This window comes from Haliotis rufescens, unplaced genomic scaffold, assembly GCF_023055435.1.
Source record: "Haliotis rufescens isolate VD_foot unplaced genomic scaffold, xgHalRufe1.0.p SCAF_21, whole genome shotgun sequence".
NCBI classification, from domain to species: Eukaryota; Metazoa; Mollusca; class Gastropoda; order Lepetellida; family Haliotidae; genus Haliotis; species Haliotis rufescens.
Genome location: NW_025963902.1, coordinates 1,538,671 through 1,559,420, shown reverse-complemented (window position 1 = coordinate 1,559,420; position 20,750 = coordinate 1,538,671). Strand labels below are relative to the sequence as shown.

Sequence of the window (20,750 nt, the reverse complement as noted above, 5' to 3'; positions counted from 1 at the left end):
ACTAAAAACTATGTTGCATTATGGCATGAATCTCAGAGGTGCAAAATGATATCAGTAAATTGTGTCCAAATCTGTATATATATATATATATATATATATATATATATATATATATATATATATATATATATATATATATTTATTTATTTATTTATTTATTTATACTGGATATAATATATGATAACAGTTCCTTGTCTGATGATAATGAGAATTCTCTAAATAACTTTTGATGTATTTTTACAGACACTATAGACATCTAGTCCAAGCATCATGTTTGCCATTGCCGAAGAGTAGACATACTGGTTTGTGTACATATCTGGCATTAAATGTCTCTCACAAAACTGGAAGAGACACATTCGCCCAGATATAGGTGACCCTACGTTCCTGACCCTGAAACCTGAGAAATAAGTCATGATGTAATTAAACTTTATTGGATGTGGGTGTCAGTGACTGTTTATCCAGGATAGGTAGATATAAGATCTACCCCCTACACCCATTCCATCTCCACTCAACCATGACATTTCTATTTATGGAAGTATGTCCACGCTTGAGTACGTCTGAGATAGGCTCTGGACCACAATGTACGACATATACCGTTCTGTTTTGTCAAAGCTTCGGAATATGAAACGTCAAAGACGAGAATGGTCAGTCTCGATATCTGCCAAAACAGATTCCATTGGGCGTGAAAGGAAAAATAGTGGTGAAAATTACATCACTGAACCCACGATGACACCAGGGCTCGTGAAAGGGGTACGCCTGTTCTTCAACACAATGTCCATAAAAATGTAAGTAGTTTTCCTGGCGCCCTTCATCACCACTCTGTGATGTGATGCGGCATGTAAACAAACCAGACAATCAAGTAATCGTTGGACAAAAAAACAAGTACAGTGATACCGCATTTACTGAAAGCATGACCCACAAACTAAACTAAATTTAGCTACCTTCAGATGAACATGTCTTGAATGTCTTGTTTGTACAAGCACACTGAATTAAACCCGTGGTTAGAACATGTCTCGAATTGGGTTCTTAACCCTTAAGCGTACCTGGGACAAAGGCAGACTGAATACAATACACGAAGACATTGGATAGGCTGTATAGTTTCTTGATTAAAAGTGATCATTTTTATCACAATGCGATTAATAGCGACACTTTTTACCTTAAGTCGGTCACCAACATACCAGATTGAACAAGATATACGTGATTTTCATTAACCTGGTAATTCATTGAGTAGCATTCATGCCAGGCAAAATAAAATATACACTTGAAAATCCACACTTCACTCTGATCGTTACTGAGTAGTGTGAATATGTGAAGAGAGACGTCATCTGCACGTCACCTGTTGTGCGATACTCAGTACTATGTAATATCGCATGTCATACCCGTATCGAATACATCACTATCAAGTGGCAATTTCTTATTTGAATTGGAAATTGTTCGAATCTCACTGAATTTCCAGCGTCACTCTACTGCATGAGACATCCATTACGCCACAATATAAACAAAGCAACTTATTCACATCTGTACTACTTGTGCTGTTTTGTTCTGTCAACATTATTATACATAATGCATTTCAAATGATGTATGTAACTGTTGCTATATATGTGCATACAAAATCGAAATAATTATTATAACTGCCAAACAATTGCACGTTATGGTAAAGTAAGAGATGGTCATCCCTTAGGTCAGTCGAGGTCATGTATTGACAATTCGGTGCAGGAAGTATGACCATCCTCGGTTGTCTCAGAACACAATGTCCAGGCGCTGTACTGGCTGACCATGTACTGGGATACTATCTTAAACATAGTACTTAGTACCGGCCACGAGTGCAGTATGATGAACCGATGGTAGCCATGCAAGTACAGGTCCTTCAGACTGGTTAGTTAGGCACTTATACACCGTGAACCCCTCGCCTCGTGACTTCAGCTCTTGGTGCCTGGGTCACGAGAACGTTAGGATCAAATAGCCATGCACTAATGAGCAAAACCATACTTAATTCCAGTCTTAACTTCCTCCCAATTAGGACACCGTGACCCTCCCTGGCTTGGGCAGGGATATCGTTGTGTGGGAGGACAGCACGTAATATATCTCACGATCAATGATTTATACAACTTCTAAATTTATTTCATTCATTATTTAATTATCATCAAATGTGTTTCTATATATTTTTCTATGTTTGTGTTTCTGCGCTTAAAGGCAGCCACCAAGTGGTCATTTCATAAACGTCCTAGGTGTACACCGGGTGTCTCCTCCCTACCCCTCTCTCTGTCTCTCTCTGACTCTCTCTGCCTTTCTCTCTGTCTCTCTGTCTATCCCTCTTTCTCTCTGTGCGTGTGTCTCTTGCAGCCTTTTCGCGTTATTTGATGATTATCTTAACAGCATGTAGTGTCTCTCTTTGTCTCTCGCTGTCTCTCCGTCTATCATCTCTCTCCTCTCCCCATCTCCATCTTTTCGTCTGTCTCTCCGTCTCTCTCTCAATATCTCGTCTATCTCTCTCTCCATCTCCACATCTATCGCTCTTAGACTCTTAATATCTCTCCCTCCTTTCGCCTCAATCTTTCCCTCCTCTCCCTCCCTCTCTCCCCCACCTCTCTCTCTCTCTCTCTCTCTCTCTCTCTCTCTCTCTCTCTCTCTCTCTCTCTCTCTCTCTTTGATACATTCAATCAAGATGTGTCACTTCAGGTCTTGCAGCCTTTTCGATGATTATCTTAACAGCATGTAGTGCCTATCGGTGTCTCTCTCTGTCTCTTTCTCTGTCTCTCTTTCTCTCTGTCTCTCTCTCTCACTCTCTCTCTCTCTCTCTCTCTGTTTGGTTGTTAATAAACCTACAGGGTAATATAATGTGTATGTATTGTGTAAGAATCCATCAGTTGTACATTGACGTTTGAGGCAACCGTCTGTACGAGTCAGATTCCAGCTCGGGGTCTTCGTCCTCAGTAGCCAACGACGACTCAACATTTTTTTCAACATAACAATGATAACATGTCATTTCCTGTGCTATACTTTTTAGTTGGACTAATTTTACGAAAAGGTCATTTGTTGTCCTCTTGTAATCAATGGCGGGAAGAGTATAGACAACAGAGGATGATGCTTCTGAACCACGCTGGCAGCGGTGAGTCACGTTCATGTCGACATAGACGTATTGATTCATTGAAACCCGGCAGGAAGCAAGAACAAGGACCTAGGCTTTAGAGCATTCGCATTGAGGGAGTTGTTTCATATGTGTTAATTGTTTCCATGTGTACGGCAGTTGGCGATAGGTTGAAAAGCATAGCGTGTCTCAAAACTCCTCTCTCCCTGTGTATACATCTCTCTCTCTCTCTCTCTCTCTCTCTCTCTCTCTCTCTCTCTCTCTCTCTCTTCCTTCTCTCTCTCTCTGCCTCTTTTCTCTCCGTGTTTCTCCCGGTGTCTCCAGCTATTTCTCTCCATCTCTTCGTCTGTCTCTCCGTCTCTCTCTCAATCTCTCCGTCTATCACTCTCTCCATCTCCCAATAATAAGTAATTAAACACAACTCGCTTAGAATTATATATAAAGACAGAAAGTGAAACTAGGTTAATCCACAAACTCTTTGTTCATACGCCCCACTTAAAGGGAACGCAAATATACACAGTGCAGAGTGAGTGAGTGAATGAGTGAGTATGGTTTTACACCGCTTTTAGCAATATTCTCAGAATACCACGGCGGGGGACACCAGAAATGGGCTTCACACATTGTACCCATGTCGGGAATCGAACCCGGGTCTTCGGCATGACGAGCGAACGCTTTAACCACTAGGCCACCCCACCGCCCCACAGTGCAGAGATTCAGCTGCTTACAAGTATATAGAGGTCTTTTAAAGGCCTGTTAAAGATCGATACTTTAGAAACTTGAATGTCCTTTTGACGATGTTTATGTTTATCCTCTATCTGCTGGGACGTAAGTGACAAGCATCCTGTGTACACGCATCCATCTGATCTGATGCGCACATGTTTCCGCTGACTTCCGTACCACCTGACGTCACAAACAGACCAAGACACAACACTGCGAATATTAAATGTCGATATGTTGATATGGATATTCTGACACTGAGCGTTGAGGTAGCGATTAGTTCATTGCTCACTTATATGCATCTTTTTACGTCTCCAACAGTTAAATTAAGTATTTTGATTTTAACGGCCTTGTACTGGCTTGTTTCATGTATAGATTCAGAGAGAGAGAGAGAGAGACAGAGAAATTGGCGGAGAGAGATAGCTGAGAGACGGAGAGAGAGGGGTGGGAAATATTGAACGGAAAGGAGGGAGGGATATTAAGAGAGAGAGAGAAAGAGAGATAGCTGAGAGACGGAGAGAGAGGGAAGGGAAAGAGGGAGGGCAAGAGATTGAGTGAGAGAGGAGACTGAGAGAGAGATAGCTGAGAGACGGAGAGAGAGGAGAGGGAAAGATTGAGGTGAAAGGAGGGAGAGATATTAAGAGAGAGATAGCTGAGAGACGGAGAGAGAGGGGAGGGAAAGAGGGAGGTGAAAGGAAGGAGAGATGTTAAGAGAGATAGACGGAGAGATTGAGAGAGAGACGGAGAGACAGACGAAAAGATGGAGAGAAATAGCTAGAGAGACGAGGAGAGGGGGGGCAGATTCAGGGGAAAGGAGGGAGACATATTAAGAGAGAGAGAAAGAGAGAGAGATAGTTAAGAGACGAAGAGAGAGGAGAGGGAAAGATTGAGGTGACAGGGAGAGATATTAAGAGAGATATATGGAGAGAGGGAGAGAGAGATAGACAAAGAGATTGAGAGAGAGACGGAGAGACAGACGAAACGATGGAGAGAAATAGCTAGAGAGACGGGGAGAGAGGGGAGGGAGAGAGAGAGTGAAAGGAGGGAGAGATATTAAGAGGAGAGAAAGAGAGTGATAGCTGAGAGACGGAGAGAGATCTTATTTTTCATAGTAATCTGCTGTTTTCTGAGTGTCCTAAATACGTATGAAAGTTTTGCTCAAATCCAATTTTCAAGTGTATACTCTCTTAACCCCGGCTGTTTTGTAGGGTTAGGATCGCGATTGGTTGTTTTTAACCACAAAATCGGAGATCTTGTGATAGATTAGTAAATGAGTGAGTTGGTTTTAACACCGCTTTGAACAGTATTCCAGTCAAATCACGGCGTCTCTGCTTGATGTGGGAGGCAAGCCCCAAGTAATGCATGTCTCAGACGTTTACCACTTTGATGAAACCCACTAGCACGAGTATGGTCTGGCAAACTTGGAACGTAATCGAAGCGAACCGGGATTCGAACCCGCGATCATAGTTTTCTGGCGTGCCCAAGGTAGGCAACTCTGCACAGCGAATGGCGGCACCTTAGAAGACAGGGCCACCCGTGCCCCCAATGGTGGTTTAGAGTTTTATATGTGCAGATTACAAAATGACTGTAATTATTATTCATATGAGTATATGATGAGACCGAGCAATGGTTTTCTGCTAGAGGTTGTAACTCGTCGTTCGCACAGAAGATGATGTCATCTGCATCCCTAGTTTGAGAACTCCGATATTCTACAAAATATACATGATGAAATTCCCGGGAACACTATAGGAACACACACATATACAAGGACTGATATAGCGTGTGACACACTGTCTAGTCAACGCGGATGGAACGGTCGACACAATGGGAAAGAGTTAACGTGTCGCCTGTTACCCACGGAGAGAGATATTGTGCTGACCTAAAAAGGAAAATCAGGAAAATTATCATAATCAAATGGCTGAACACCTGATCCTGGCACGACCGAAGGACGTAACTCTACACGGCGAATTGTAGCGCAAAGACGAATGGGATCCATATGCTGTAAGAGACTTGATTAGGTACAGACGGACAGCTCAATGGCCCATAATACAATCATACAAACGTTTACTTGCATGAGTGAGTGAGTTGGGTTTAACGCTGCTTTTAACAGTATTCCAGTTATATCACGTTTGTCAGCTTATTGTGGATGGAAAGCCCGAAGAGATGCAGGACTCAGACGTTTACCAAATCGGTGAAACCCACGAGCACGGGTATGGTGCTGACAAACCTAGAAACATAAATGGGGCGAACCAGGGTTCGAACCTGCAATCACAGGTTTCTGGCGTGCCCAAGGGACGCAACTCCGCACAGCGAATCGCGGCGCCTTAGACGACTGGGCCACCCGTGCCACCGGTTTACTTGCATGAGGATTGAGAATTCACTCTAAAGGGCGAGTTGATTCCACTGTCGGAATCAACAGATTCGACTAAAACTTTGTTATGGTTGAACTAATTTACATATAATTTTGCCTAATGACCGATATTTGCGAGGGCCAATCAGTTCCTGGTTCAGAAGCAACTGCAATTGTAACAATGGTGTGACGTCATCTTAATTGTTTAATACAGCACATATGAAACGAGAAAATCTCTGGAACCCCTAAAAATACAAATTTGCCAAGACCATGTTCTGCAACACGTTCCTATAATTGAACCATGTGGCTGAATTTTTGTATGTATAGAAAAATAAAATTTTGGTTGTTTCTGAAATTTGAAATATCGTGGGACTTATTTGTATGCGTGTGTGTGTGTGTGTGTGTGTGTGTGTGTGTGTGTGTGTGTGTGTGTGTGTGGATATCAGATATCATGTCGCAGTTTAACATGAATACCTCACTCAGACACAGTATACTAACTTCGAGCCGACCAGTCCTTCTTTTAGCCCCTTAATGCTGAGAGCTAGGCAGGGTAACACAAAGTACCATATTTTAAGGTCTTTTGGTATGACGGGGACCGAACCAAGGACGTTCCGCTCTCCGGGCGGACGCTCTGCCACTAGAACACGGAGGCGGTCTAATTTACTTTAAAGACATGGCATTCGCTAGTTTCACAAGTTCTAATTTGAACATTTTCACGATTTTACAGTATTTTGTACCCCAAATATCTAAACCATCACATAAACTATGTGTTAGATACAGCGCCGGAAATATAGTCTACACTTTGTATATATGTTAGTAGTCACGCGAGCTTTACGTGCACGAGATGCAAGGCGAGATTAGGCATATGTTCAGAATGACGTTACTGTATTTGCAACATTAGTACATATCGTGTGACACAACCTCAAAAATGAGATATTCAATATAAATTCCGTTGTTTCACAAAACTACCCATAACAATATGGAGCTATGGTTTTAAGATTTTCTCAATCCGACCACAGGAACGTCAGGCCTGCAGGCTACTTGAGCGTTAATACGGTCGTCACTTTTTTACTTTAATATAAGATTATGCTGGTCTTAGCGCTAAGATCGCTTTGTGTAACTGGTAGTGGCAGTTTTGTAAACCTATCGGGACACTTTTCATCGTATTTGTAATGACAAATCTTGACATGGTGCCTTTTCCAGATTGTGAATTATCTTTTATAATGGACGAGAGAACACATACCACATGTCTGAGATGAAATCGATCAGTGTTTTACACATGTACAATGCATAATGCCAAGTGTTACTGATTGCTTCCTTCAAATTCATTTGTGTAACTTTCAGCTCTTTAAAAGCGAATATAATCCATTTGCGGAGTTCCACCCTTTTTGGCCACTCCCTGGTGTCATCACTGATTTTCAGTGATCCATTCATATGATTGTCACCGTTATTTTGTCTTTTATGCCCTGCAGAATCAAAGAGTATCTGCAGCAGTCGCAGAATGTGCCACTACACCCAGGAATATGTTCCAGTTCCGCCTTTGTAGTTACTTTACTCCGTGTGAAGATTCCGCCTCGGTGGATGTAGCTTCAGTCCATTATTTGTCATTTTAATATTGTATATTGACAGATGATGATGATAGGATGCAGAGTTGTCCCGCTCTGTGTGAATGAGTGAGTGAGTGAGTGAGTATGGTTTTACGCCGCTTTTAGCAATATTCCAGCAATATCACGGCGGGGGACACCAGAAATGGGCTTCACACATTGTACCCATGTCGGGAATCGAACCCGGGTCTTCGGCGTGACGAGCGAACGCTTTAACCACTAGGCTACCCGACCGCCCCTCTGTGTGAATGAGAGGACATACCTTACTCCGCAAAAAGCAATATTCGTCTCATATCACAGGGCCTAATTAAAATAGAAGTTTGTTTGTTTGTTGTTTAACGCCGCACACAGCCATATTACAGCTATATGACGGCGGTCTGTAAATAACAGAGTCTGGACCAGACAATCCAGTGATTGATATCATGAGCATCGATCCACGCAATTGGGATACGATGACATGCATCAACCAAATCAGCCAGCCTGACCACTCGATCCCGTTAGTCGCCTTTTACGACAAGCATAGTCGCCTTTTACGGCAAGAATGGTTTGCTGAAGACCTATTTTACCCCGGATCTCACGGGACTAAAATAGAAGTACACATATTTGAAGGCAAATGATTTTGAGAAAGGAATTTTTTTGCAGTTTTCGTGGGATTAAGATTCATGCACATTATGACAGGGTTATTAGGGCGGTTTGTTCCTAATCAGGGATCTATATGGAAAGCGGCGTGGAACTGCCCGTTGCTCGGTGTAGCGATAAGAAAAATCAAAATCGTTTACAGGAAGCTTATCAGAGATGCGGTTACCGCAGGTAAGACCAGGAACACAAACACAAACACACTGTTTTCACCCCTTCTGCATTAGTTCGTATGGTTTAACGTCGCTTGTAGCAATATTCAAGCAATAACAAGCGGGGGACACCATAAATGGGCTTCACATTTTGTACCGATGGCGTGACGAGCGAACGCTTTAACCACTAGGCTACCCCCTCCCCTCTCCCCCTAGTGGTAGTTGGCTCCTATGACAAGCATGGGGTACGGGGGGGGGGGGGGGGGGGGGGGGGGGGGGGGCTGAGGGCATTATTCTTCTGGTCGCCACTGTGAAGATTGCTGTAATATTACCAAGGGCGGCGCAAAATCGCATTCATTCACTCGCGTGATGGCCCATTGTGTCATTGTTATTGGACAACTGTCAATACATTAAGTTTGATAACACGATAACGGATACAGTAGAAGACGTCACTTGAACCGCATCGGTCATGCGACGTTTCCTGCGTAGTCTCGCTGACATATGGTCACGTGGTCACGTGGTCACGGCGTACGGAGGACGAGAGTGCAGATGGACGCAGACAGCGAGCAATCGTTTGATGATGACGAAACACCATCACACAGATGCCACAAACATCCTGGGCATATTGGCTTGCGACTCATCATCTAGCTGGTTCATCTCAGGAGCATCTCATGGGGGTAGGACTAGGAGGAGCACATAAAGACAGACAGACGATTTTTGAGAGATGATAAAACCACTCAGCCATAACATAAAACATAATTGATGAACATATTCATTTATAGATAGTTTAGATATATACGCAGTAATACACTTTATCTGTACATCAAAGTAAAACATCATATTGTTAAGGCATGCTGGGGAGCCAAGTGACCACAGCTTTCGCTTATCATTGCCTTTAAATTACGACCGAGGTATATTTTATAACTCAAAGGATGTGTACAAGCGCTAAATCGGCTGGCAATATCCGTGATTTACCCCTAGTTGCTCGGTGTAGCGACAAGACAATTCAAAATCCTTTATAAGTTTTAGCGTTGCACTATAGATATCAATTAAAGGGTTTCTAATCATATCTAATCATGACAAACCTATATGAAAATCAAGACAAAACCCTCAGTTGCTTACCTGAAAAACAAACACATGGGACATATGGTATAATTAACATATTGCATCATTTGTGTGTCTTTCGGAAATGTTTGAAAACTTTACCGCGTTACCTTTTGGGCAAGGGTCGTATACCGCCTTTGTAGAATGAGCATGCTCGATGGTACCTCAACAAGTTGTAAAATGTAGACATCATAGGCTGGAGTTGCTGGAATATTGCTCGACATAGGTGAAAGGTTGACCTTTTGAAAGTTGAAACATTCCCTCTTTTATTTGAACTTAATAGTGATTATGTATCAACTGTTCTCGTCAATATAAGACTGATCTGGTGCCGTTATGACGTAAAATTCACTCACTCAAGTGTCAGAAGATGACAAGCCTATACTCAATGGGTGGTGAAACGTCCCAGGGTGTTAGCTAGGGAGAATTTATGTTTCAAGGTTTCACATTTGTAATGGGAAAAAATCTGGTAGAATATATAGGTTTGGATATTCCATGTGTCACGTGATATATGAAATATCCTCTTTATATTCCTTTATAATTATACATACATTATATTCCCAATGAATCACCTGTTCAGACAGGGGGGCATGGGTGGCCCAGTCGTCTAAGGCGCCGCGATTCGCTGTGCAGAGTTGCGTCCCTTGGGCACGCCAGAAACCCATGATTGTGGATTCGAATCCCGGTTCGCCCCGATTATGTTTCTAGGTTTGTCAGCACCATACCCGTGCTCGTGGGTTTCACCGAAGTGGTAAACGTCTGAGATCTGCATCACTTCGGGCTTTCCTCCCACATTAAGCTGACACGGCGCGATATAACTGAAATACTGTTAAAAGTGGCGTTAAACCTCACTCACTCACTTGTGCGCTTTCTGTATGTTTTCTGTATCATATATACACCAAGTGTTTGAAAATATGGAAATAACGTGATTCCAGGGTGGGATAGGTAGGAAAACATTGGCTTAAATATCATTGTCTAGAACAAATCAGCACTGTTGTGTACGAAGAAACAACGTTTAAACATAGTACAGTAAACTACGGTTATAACGAACTCAAAGGGACTACTAATTTTAGTTCGTTATAACCGTAGTTCGTAATTAGTACATAAACAGCATAACTACAGCAAGTAGTCGGGACCAAAAGTAAGTTCGTTATATCCGTCAGTTCGTTATAAGCGTGTTCGTTATAACCGTAGTTTACTGTAGTGTGCAAGCATGCAACCCGACATCTCTTCACACGGTAGTGTTTAGTACAGAAACATTCATATACAGATGAGGTTAGTAGTTATACATACGTTGAGGATCTTAGTATGGTAGATGTGCGTATGATGCCAATAAGTTTAGAAAACTCGAAATGACGTTCTCAACCGGATTTTCATTCTAACTAAATTATACATCTACAAAAACAATGTACGAATCGCTAACCGAATCCTCATGTTCTGAGTGAGTGAGTGAGTATGGTTTTTCGCCGTTTTTAGCAATATTCCAGCAATATCACAGAGGTGGACACTAATGGCCTGGTGATAATGTTAACAAATTCTTATCATTTCAACAAGGTCACTGCCTATTCACAATGCAAGTATGGAAATTATATGATATTATTACCCACGTGGTGAAAACACAGGCGGTAGGATACTACGTCCGTATGTCACACGTGTGTCGTACAAGGCTGACCTCGATTTATTCGTTTTGATTTGATAACCGTGACCCCTGTCACACCGGCACTACTTTTTTATTAATATAAAAGCACGAGAGGTCGTTCACTTTTACAACTACAACTACAAGACAGAACTGAAGGAATCTCATGAAAGCGAAAGACAATTACGAACACTTTATTGAACCGAACACGATAGTCACACGCATCAAATTCGCTTGCATTCGATATCAGTCATGTATAGAGCTTCTACAGACATTATATACTAGTAATCAAGCTGTATCCATTTGCATTGTACGACGACCGATAGATCGAGGGTCCCTATGATCGTGACGCATCCGACAACTTTCGCGACTTTCAATTTTATCTAACGTGAAAGGTTAGGCGTGGTGAATTGAACTCAGTTTAACTATCTGGACAGATATCTACACTGACGTTGGATGCTCCGGTTGCGAAGAGTATTTTGTCGCATTCCGAAGGTGTTTGTTCATGAATGAGTATACACGACTGCACGACCAGATCGCTCGGAGTCAATAGTTCCGATACAAACCATTCGATAACTCCGTGGAAGTGTGCCTAACTTCTGTTTTTTCTGGCCCAAAACATCCCAAACAATTACATGTCCTATTGATCTCTAGCGTCAAACGCCGTGAGTAGATCGCGGTTCTCTTTTTATTCCGATGGTGACCTTGCCCTTCGTTCAAAGCTGTCGCTGACATGCAAGCCGACTTGAGGTTGTTGATTTTCACGTCTTAGGGCGTAGAGTTGACATAAACGTCTTTGGCGAGCATTCTGATTTCCCTCTTCCACTTCAGCTGATAGAGGAAGGACACAGAACACATTTGACTGCACAGCTTGGACGCCGTCGGTGCCAGTGACCGACACATTTTATTTCATTTTATATACACCAAAATACACATTTAACGTGGGTAATAAATAAAATACCACGCTTATTCTAGTTAGATACCCTTTTCTATCGTATCTGTCTATCTAATCGTAAAAAAGGAATGAGTGTAGTATTCTCTGTTGCTGGCCCTCAACCTGTCGACATAGGTAAGACATAGATAGTAAACAATGTTTACACAGCACTCATGATGTGTTGTAGGTAACGTATTAATATTGTCCATTTATTCTCCTCTTGAAATGTGTCAATACCCACAGAGTGTGCTTGTACCCAAAAAGAGAAATAAGTGATCAAAAATAAGTTTGAAAGTACCAAAGTACCAAAACAAGGCATTAACAATATGAACATGGAGCGTGAATACAACCATTTCGGAAATGTAACCATTCCTACATGTACGTCTATTTCAAACTTTTGAAATACGGCAATTCTGAAGATGATCAATACGGATGTCATACATTTCCCTCAATGACTTGCCATGCATAATGACAGAGATGCATTATATGGGACCGATGCTGAATATGTTTGAATATATCTGATCTGACATTACCCCTTTAAATGCCGTTTTATTACTTATGGACATAAACGGGTATTAAGACATGAGAAATCGACTGGCCTAATGTGTCTCCATAGCTCTATGTTGTTAAGCTCTGTGTGTGTTGTCTCTGTAAGCATGAACCATAGACACCAGAGAACACCTGTCTCTATTATCTACCGATACAGATTCAATTGGGAGAAAAAGGGAAAATAATGGTGAACATTACATGAATGGATCACAGATCACAGTCACAACACCATGTGTTCGCAGAAAGGATGTCCTGCTTTACCGGTATACCCGCCACTCTTACCGATTTCAGTAAAATAATACGTATTTGGTTGAAGTCAACAGTTCTTGCAACGTCTCACATGTTAATTAATGGAGACGAGATACTAATAGGCGAATATCTATACCGACGTGTTCGATGACATACCACTTTTGCATCCGATGGAGATATTTCTTTATACCTAGAAATAACAGAAACGTCCATTTGCGCACACTGTCCAAAATGTGTTTAGATCCCAAACACAAACTTAAACACGTCCCTTGTCCCAAAATATGAACATGTTTAGGTCTTAACATGTTTAGTATTATGTTTAACAGCTAAACATGTTTAGGGTCCAAATGTGAATACCCCGCTTGAAATTCATTGTAGGTAATTTGAAAAGAGGGTGTTCTTTATGTGTTGAGTAGCGTTTAATGGGGTTACTGAAGTGAGTGGGGGAGGGAGGGGTGTGGGTGGGAGGGGTACCAGCTATGTGGGTGTGGGTGTGGGTGTTGGTAACTAATATTAGTTAAGGATCTATCGTAGTAATCAGGTGTAACTTTCATTGTCAGCTTTAGGTAGGGGAATTGGTCATATAGCAACGTCACATTTATGAACACGTAGACTTATAAACCTCCACGGAATACGAACTTCCAACCTCCTGATCTCTTGTCCTTCACGCTACCGCCTACTCTACGGAAACTGTTGTCATCACAAGCGTCACTTTACCAAGTCACCATTGGCCGAGTTCTGTTAAGTTGTACATTTTTATGTTAATATTGTCCTTAGTTCGTTGAAGTCCTGGTGGTATATCTGTTATGACCTGACCTGTTATAAGTGCCTGACAGTGTGAATTTCATTTGCATATTTTAATATATTTTAATATTCTAAACATGTTTTAACTTTAAATGTGTTTGAGTTCGAAAAATGTTTCAACGTGTTTATATTCTAAACTTTAACATGTTTAAAACCCAAACATGTTCAAATATGCTTATGATAAATCTTTAAGAAGCCAAGTCATAAAATACTTATTCATCAGGTCGGATGGATTTGATTATTCTTTGAAGACTGTCATCTATTTTGTCAAGTCGACGTGTTACAGTTTCCAGTTTGTGTAGTCGTTCTTCTATTTTGTCAAGTCGCTGAGAAATATCCACCTGTTCAAGTATATCGGTTTCAGGACCTGTTCCCCTTGTTACGTCCGGGACAGCAACGAACCAGCGTACTCCTGTATGTAGACCAAGATCTGTACCCAGAGGACCGTGTTTAATCTTTCGTTTGATAACCATGTTCACCAGCCAGGGCAAGCAAAGATGTAGATACACCCCAAGCATCAACGAATGGCTTGCCCACAGATGTCTTTTGTGTTTGACCAGAGCCGAATATACATCGTTTACAGTTGCTATTACAAAGTTGAGAAAGATAATAGTGCACAGTATCGAGTAGAAGATGAACATAATCTTCAAGTACACGACTGAACCCCCAAATTTCGCGATGGATGCTTCAAATTCATCAGAAAATATCGCATCTTCTCCAATAAGGGCTTGGAACAATTTAAACATAGAGGATCCAAAACTCATACCGCTTGATGTCAGTTGTATCTGCACGTGGAACGCACAGGTGAAGGCAAGAAGAAAGATGACACATACAAGCATAAAAGTTACAAGCGAGAAAACAACAAACCAGACTATGTCTTGAAAATAGTGGAACTGTTGAAAACCCCTCGCAAATTCCAAAGTCATCAACCAACCAAGGGACAGGGTAATTGAGAGGAGGATGTGTTGGTCGGGACCATCCTTGCGATATGCATCTAAAAACACAAATACCAGAACACAATATCCAAAATTGAAGATCGAGAAAATTGTTCTGCTTAACATTGGTATCAAACTTGAAGACCCTATTGAATATCTGAATGCCTGGATTGAGAGGCTGATCACCGTGTATATAAACCAGAAGAAGAACAAGGCAGGTTCAAGTGGAACAAGGAAATACAGAACGCCTTCCAGAAGAGTCCCTGAACCTGATTGGGTGTTGCCTGCGTCAAGCTTCATACCCAAGAGCGAAATACCAGTATATGTGAAGAAACTGATGTGCAAGACATGCATGAGTGTCCAGGGCATATATATCCAGTATATCACTGAACCATAAATGCTGATTATTTCTTTCACGGGATCCAGATCTAAGGTTTTAAAGTTCATTAGAACGTGTAAGTGTTTTGGTCTTCCAAAGTTGGTCATGAATGACTGTGGGTCTTCTGGTTCAACTCTGTTGCTGGTGATTTCTTGCGATGGTTTCCAAGTTCCGAGCGGGAGAATGTGGGTCACATCATAGAACTTTCCTGTGACTCGTTTCCTATCTCTATATTCACGTATCCCCTTTTGAAAGTTAAAGCAGTTTATGTTCTCCATTTGAAGAATCTTCTTTGAAATGTCAACACATCCTTTCTTCAATGCAAGATGCAGAACTGATAGCTTCTGATTGTTCTCCACCCCTGTGGTGATGTGCTGGATCGCCCTATACCTAACGTCTTCTGCACTGTCTTGCGTCTCACTTCGTAGCTTCCATTGTATGTAGGCTTCAAGTATTGTGTCAAATAGCTCTATGTAATATTGTTTATTTTCCTTCAAGACGGTTGCCACGGTTATACAATGTAGAATCGTGTTTTTGTTTTTATTCTCTACTCCTGCATCAAACGTGAATTGTACGTCTGATGACATGTTGACTGCACACAACACATCTATCTCATTTTTCTTAGTTGTTTTTCTCCACATTTTCTCGTCGAGAGTCGCCATGCTTGTAAGTTCCACTACCTGGAATATAAAATAATTCTTGAAAGTAATATTGAAATTATATCTATATATCTATAAACATATGAAGAAGAGATTCCACTTGTGACAAATTTCCAAATTACTTCCAGAAGAAACTTTCAGAGAGGAAGGAACCGCTTTGAATGTTTCTACAGTAGATATACCTAACACGTATATTGAGCACATGTCTCGTTTCGTGCGCCACAATTCCCTATTCGGAGATGCAAGATCGTGGGTTCGGGTGGCAGTTTCGCCATACTTATTTTAAGATTAAATAATGCATCCAGTAATATGTATTCATGAAGACATCTCCTCGACTTGAAGGTTGTGATCTTCAGCGACAAGGCAACACCCATGACTTGCCACGCGCCGGTCGCCCACGTGGTACGACACGGCAACAAGACAACCATATTCCGTTGGTGCATGAATCGATACCACGCTGTGACTTTAACAGCTCAAACAATTCCTAGATTGAGACCAATTATTGGCAGAACAGTACGCAAAGGGTTGAGAAAGCACAACACGCGACCCCGACGCCCAGCAATACGAATGTTCGGACGAATCACAAATAATGTTGTTAGCTCAATAATATAACATTTACACCACTTTGAATGAATCAGGGTTACGTTTTCCATTAGTTTATTATGTGTGTTCTGATACTTATGGTGTAAATGCCTAATTTTGTTCTGTATGTTTCAAATGTTTCAAGACGCTGGGCGTTGTCAGCCTGCTATGTATGGCAAATGCTTGTCGTCATGCTGGAGAGCCACTATAATGTTTGTAGGGAGGTACTTCTTGGTAGCAAATGTTTGTAGACCCGTGAAGATCCGTAAAAGGCGACTGTGCTTGCCGTAAGAGGAGACTATGCTTGCCGTAAGAGGGGACTATGCTTGCCGTAAAAGGCGACAATGCTTGTCGTAAGAGGCGACTAACGGAATCGGATGGTCAGGCTTGCTGACTTGGTTAATGCATGTCATCGTATCCCAATTGCGTGGATCGATGCTCATGATATCAATCACTAGATTGTCTGGTCCAGATTCGATTATTTACAGACCGCCGTCATAAAGTTGGAATATTGCTGAGTGTTTTAAACAACAAACAAACAAAACAGGAGAAGACCAAGGTTGTTGTCGTACAGTCGACCTGCGAGCCGTTATAATACAGAGGCGATAATGTTCATATGCAGTGTATATACGGGTGTATGGGTCGGTTTCTCAGGCTGTGGAGCCGTTATAATACCTTGTGTCAATGCCCCTGTGTGTCGTATATGCGTGTAGGCGTATTATCCAGATTAGTGAGCGTCTTCAATTGCAAGTTCTTGAGCCTTAGTGTACACAGCTGATAATGCGACCATGTACTGTTATACTTATATACGGTAACCCAGATTGTGTTTACTTAGGCACTCGAGCGTTATACATTGTATGCACATGCATTGATGTATCTAGATAATCTGCTCCATTATCTTAAATGTGTGATATTGCTTTTATACACATTTAGGCAGCTGAGCTTTATATTTCAATGAATATGCAATATGATTGTATTTCGCTGCATGTAAATTTCTATTGAATGTTTCTTATCATCAGAAAGACGAACAGTGTATGTACATTCCATTTGTAAGCTCTAGCCACTGTATACTTCTCTGTGTGTGTAAGCTGGGTTTTTTTGTCCCGACTATTTGCTGTAGTTATGCTGTATATATGCTTTTAACGAACTACGGTTATAACAAACGAAAGTTAGAGGTCTCTTTGAGTTCGTTATAACCGTAGTTTACTGTATGTTGAAACGTGTTATGTTGAAATGTGTTAATGTGTCAATGTGGAAATTCGTTATGTGGAAATAAGTTATAGTGTTAATGTGGAAATATGTTGATGTGAAATGTGGAAATGTGTTAATGTGGAAATGGATTAATGTGGGAATGTGTTAATGTGGAAATGTGGTACGCTGAAAAGTGGTAATATGGAAATATGTTGATGTGAAATGTTGAAATGTGTTAATGTGGAAATGGATTAATGTGGGAATGTGTTAATGTGGAAATGTGGTACGTGGAAAGTGTTAATGTGGAAATGTGTTAATGTGGAAATGTGTCATGCGGTTGTATGACGATGTAGATTGTGGAGGGCATGGCTAATACACTCTCGGCCGCGTGTGGCACTGTTTCTGGGAAGTGAGAGCGCCCTTACTCGACTCATGTTCATATTCATTCATTAATTGCGGACCGCCTCCGTGATCTAGTGGTAGAGCGTCCGCCCGGAGAGCGGAAGGTCCGGGGTTCGATCCCCAGCCGCGTCATACCAAAAGATGTTAAAAGATGTTACCCTGTCTGGCGCTCGGCATTAAAGGGGGTAAAACAAGGACTGGTCGGCTCGGAGTCAGTATACTGTGTCTGAGTGGGATATTCATGTTAAACAGCGGCATGGTATCTCAGTGGGCTAGCACTATAAATCGGCATCAGTCTGGACTAGTACAAGCAGCCACACACACACACACACACACACACACACACACACACACACACACACGTGCATGCTATAAGTGTCGCTATATAAGTGCAATAATCTTGGACGCGACGTTAAACCCAATTTCACCTCACCTCATTAATTGCGTGGATAGATGTATAAAACAGGTTTTGATTGACTTCAATAAAATGGGATAGTACTACTATAAAAAAATAAGTAAGTTAGGTTATATCACCGCAGATATTCTAGGTGTTGGAGGAAATTCCGAAGTCTTCTGGCATTTAACTCGTTGAAATCCACGTTCATGGATATGGTGCTGACAAACCTAGTAAGGTCATCACGTCGAAGCCTCTATTCGAAGCCACATTTAAAGGTTTCTGGCGCGTCTAAGCGACTAAGTCCAAGCTGGTACCCTAGGAAACGTCAGAAACTTATGATCGTGAGTTCGAATCCCGGTGCGCCCAGATTATGTTTCTAGGTTTGTCAGCACCATACCCGTGCTCGTGGGTTTCACCGAAGTGGTAAACGTGTAACACCCGCATTGCGTCAGTCTTTCCACACACATTAAGGTGGCACGCCGTGATATAACTGGAATACTGTTAAAAACGGCGTTAAAACATTCTCACTCACTCACTCACTACACACACGGATATGACTGATTACCTTCAGACAGATGGTGATATCCTGACTATGCCGGATGCATATGGTCACCCAAAGACGAACGTGCCCACCACGCGCCAAAACGCACATACACTGTTGGACCATTTGGAGCACACCAATACACTTCAAATAGTAGGCCTTTGTCAGCCCTCGCCTTGCCTGGATATTACAGGCGTCAGTAGGACAGTGCTCACCTGGAAACGACAGGTAACAACCACTCACTAGTGAATAGTTCAGAACAGATATTGTGAATGTTAACGAGAGGAGCATGAAAGAGTTAAGTCGCAACAATACTTGTTGTTGACAACGGTTCTAGTTATGACACTGTTGCATGGCGGGAGTTACATGTGTTCTTTGAAATAGTCACTCTAATTTTGTTAGGGTTCATGGTCTTTGTGAACCCAATCAAATCTGGACCCAACAAACAGATGACTGATATTATTAGCAACGTCCTACGCGTTGGAGAGAGAGAGAGAGAGAGAGAGAGAGAGAGAGAGAGAGAGAGAGAGAGAGAGAGAGAGAGAGAGAGAGAGAGAGAGCAACGTATTTTACTAAAGAAACGCCTGAAGTATGTATTGTCAACTTAAATAATGTCATATATTACGACATTTGCGCTTTTTCACGAAAGTGACGTCAAGTTTAACGCGTCAAAATTCGATTTACAGTTTGTGAAGATAATGATTTCATAACAGAGTTGTATACTTTGGAGTGATTTGTGTTTCACGCCGCTTTGAACAGTATATCAGTTAAAGGCGTGTTAGCTTGATGGGTGAGGAAAATCGAAGTGGTGCAGGTTTTTAGACGTTACAACGTTGGCGAATGCCACGATATGGATATAGTGCTGATGAGTCAAAACACATAATCATTGCAAATCTGGGATTCGAACCAAAGATCATAGGTTTCTGGGATGTCTAAGGTAGACAACTCTGCAAGTGAATTGCAGTGTAACGCCAGTTTATGACCAAAAACTAACTTCGCGATGGAAATGTTTGTTACTATGGGGAAAATGTGTTGTAAAGAACGTTACATTGTGACGCGGATTCCTTTCAGTGAGTGAGTATGATTTTCCGCCGTTTTAGGAATATTCCAGCAATATCTCGGTGGGGACACCCGAGATAAGGTCTAACACATTGTACCATAGAGGAGAAACGAACCCGGGCCTTTGGCGTGGCACATGAACGTTTAACCACAAGGCCTCCTCAACGTCACATCCCTTTCAGAAACAAAAACATTTTATTGAAGCAGTGATCGAAAATGTATTCTTCAAAACATATATGACAGGATACAATAGTTAATGGTAGAGACTGAGGCTGATGGACAAACAGATGTTACATTTAAGAGAAGCAACACCATTTTCTAGGATGCAGTCCGACGTCATATGGCCCAGAAGACGGATACTGTGGTTGCAGTCTTCAGGGAAAGCTCGTGCAGTGTTCGGGTCAAGTTGTTGACATCCTGTCGTGACTGCATTGTGCGGAGTTTGGAGACGTGATACGTTGACACAGACCTCGCCATCGGGGTTGTTGCTTCCTTTTGCTGGATGTGAGTCAGCGGTTGCTGTAGGATGTGGATGTATCTCATCTCGGGTGGATGTGCTAAGGATGCAGATGTGTCTGAACATAGGGGTTCGTCACAGTGTTCAAGGAACTTAGGGATGCATCTACATTAATGTACTTTAAGTACTTTAGTATGTTCTTCTTTCAGTGGTTTGTTATAGTTACATGATATTTTGTTAATTCACAGGTTGACCCGCCTAGTTTCAAAATTGTCGTTCGATGTAGTTAGCTTGGAACACCTGGTGTCATCACGTGTGTCAGTGGTCC

General features: G+C 41.8%; 1 protein-coding gene across 1 annotated transcript; it reads right to left on the bottom strand.

Moving 5' to 3' along the window:
• Positions 1-13,539: 13,539 nt before the first annotated feature.
• LOC124116463 (transient receptor potential cation channel subfamily V member 6-like) lies at positions 13,540-20,508 on the bottom strand. The gene is made up of 3 exons (XM_046477803.2): positions 20,326-20,508; positions 18,931-19,086; positions 13,540-15,814 (listed from the first exon to the last, which is right to left on the bottom strand). The coding sequence occupies exons 1-3, from the start codon at positions 20,506-20,508 to the stop codon at positions 14,033-14,035; spliced, it is 2,121 nt and encodes a 706-aa protein (XP_046333759.2). The 3' UTR covers positions 13,540-14,032.
• Between the last annotated feature and the right edge of the window lie 242 nt (positions 20,509-20,750).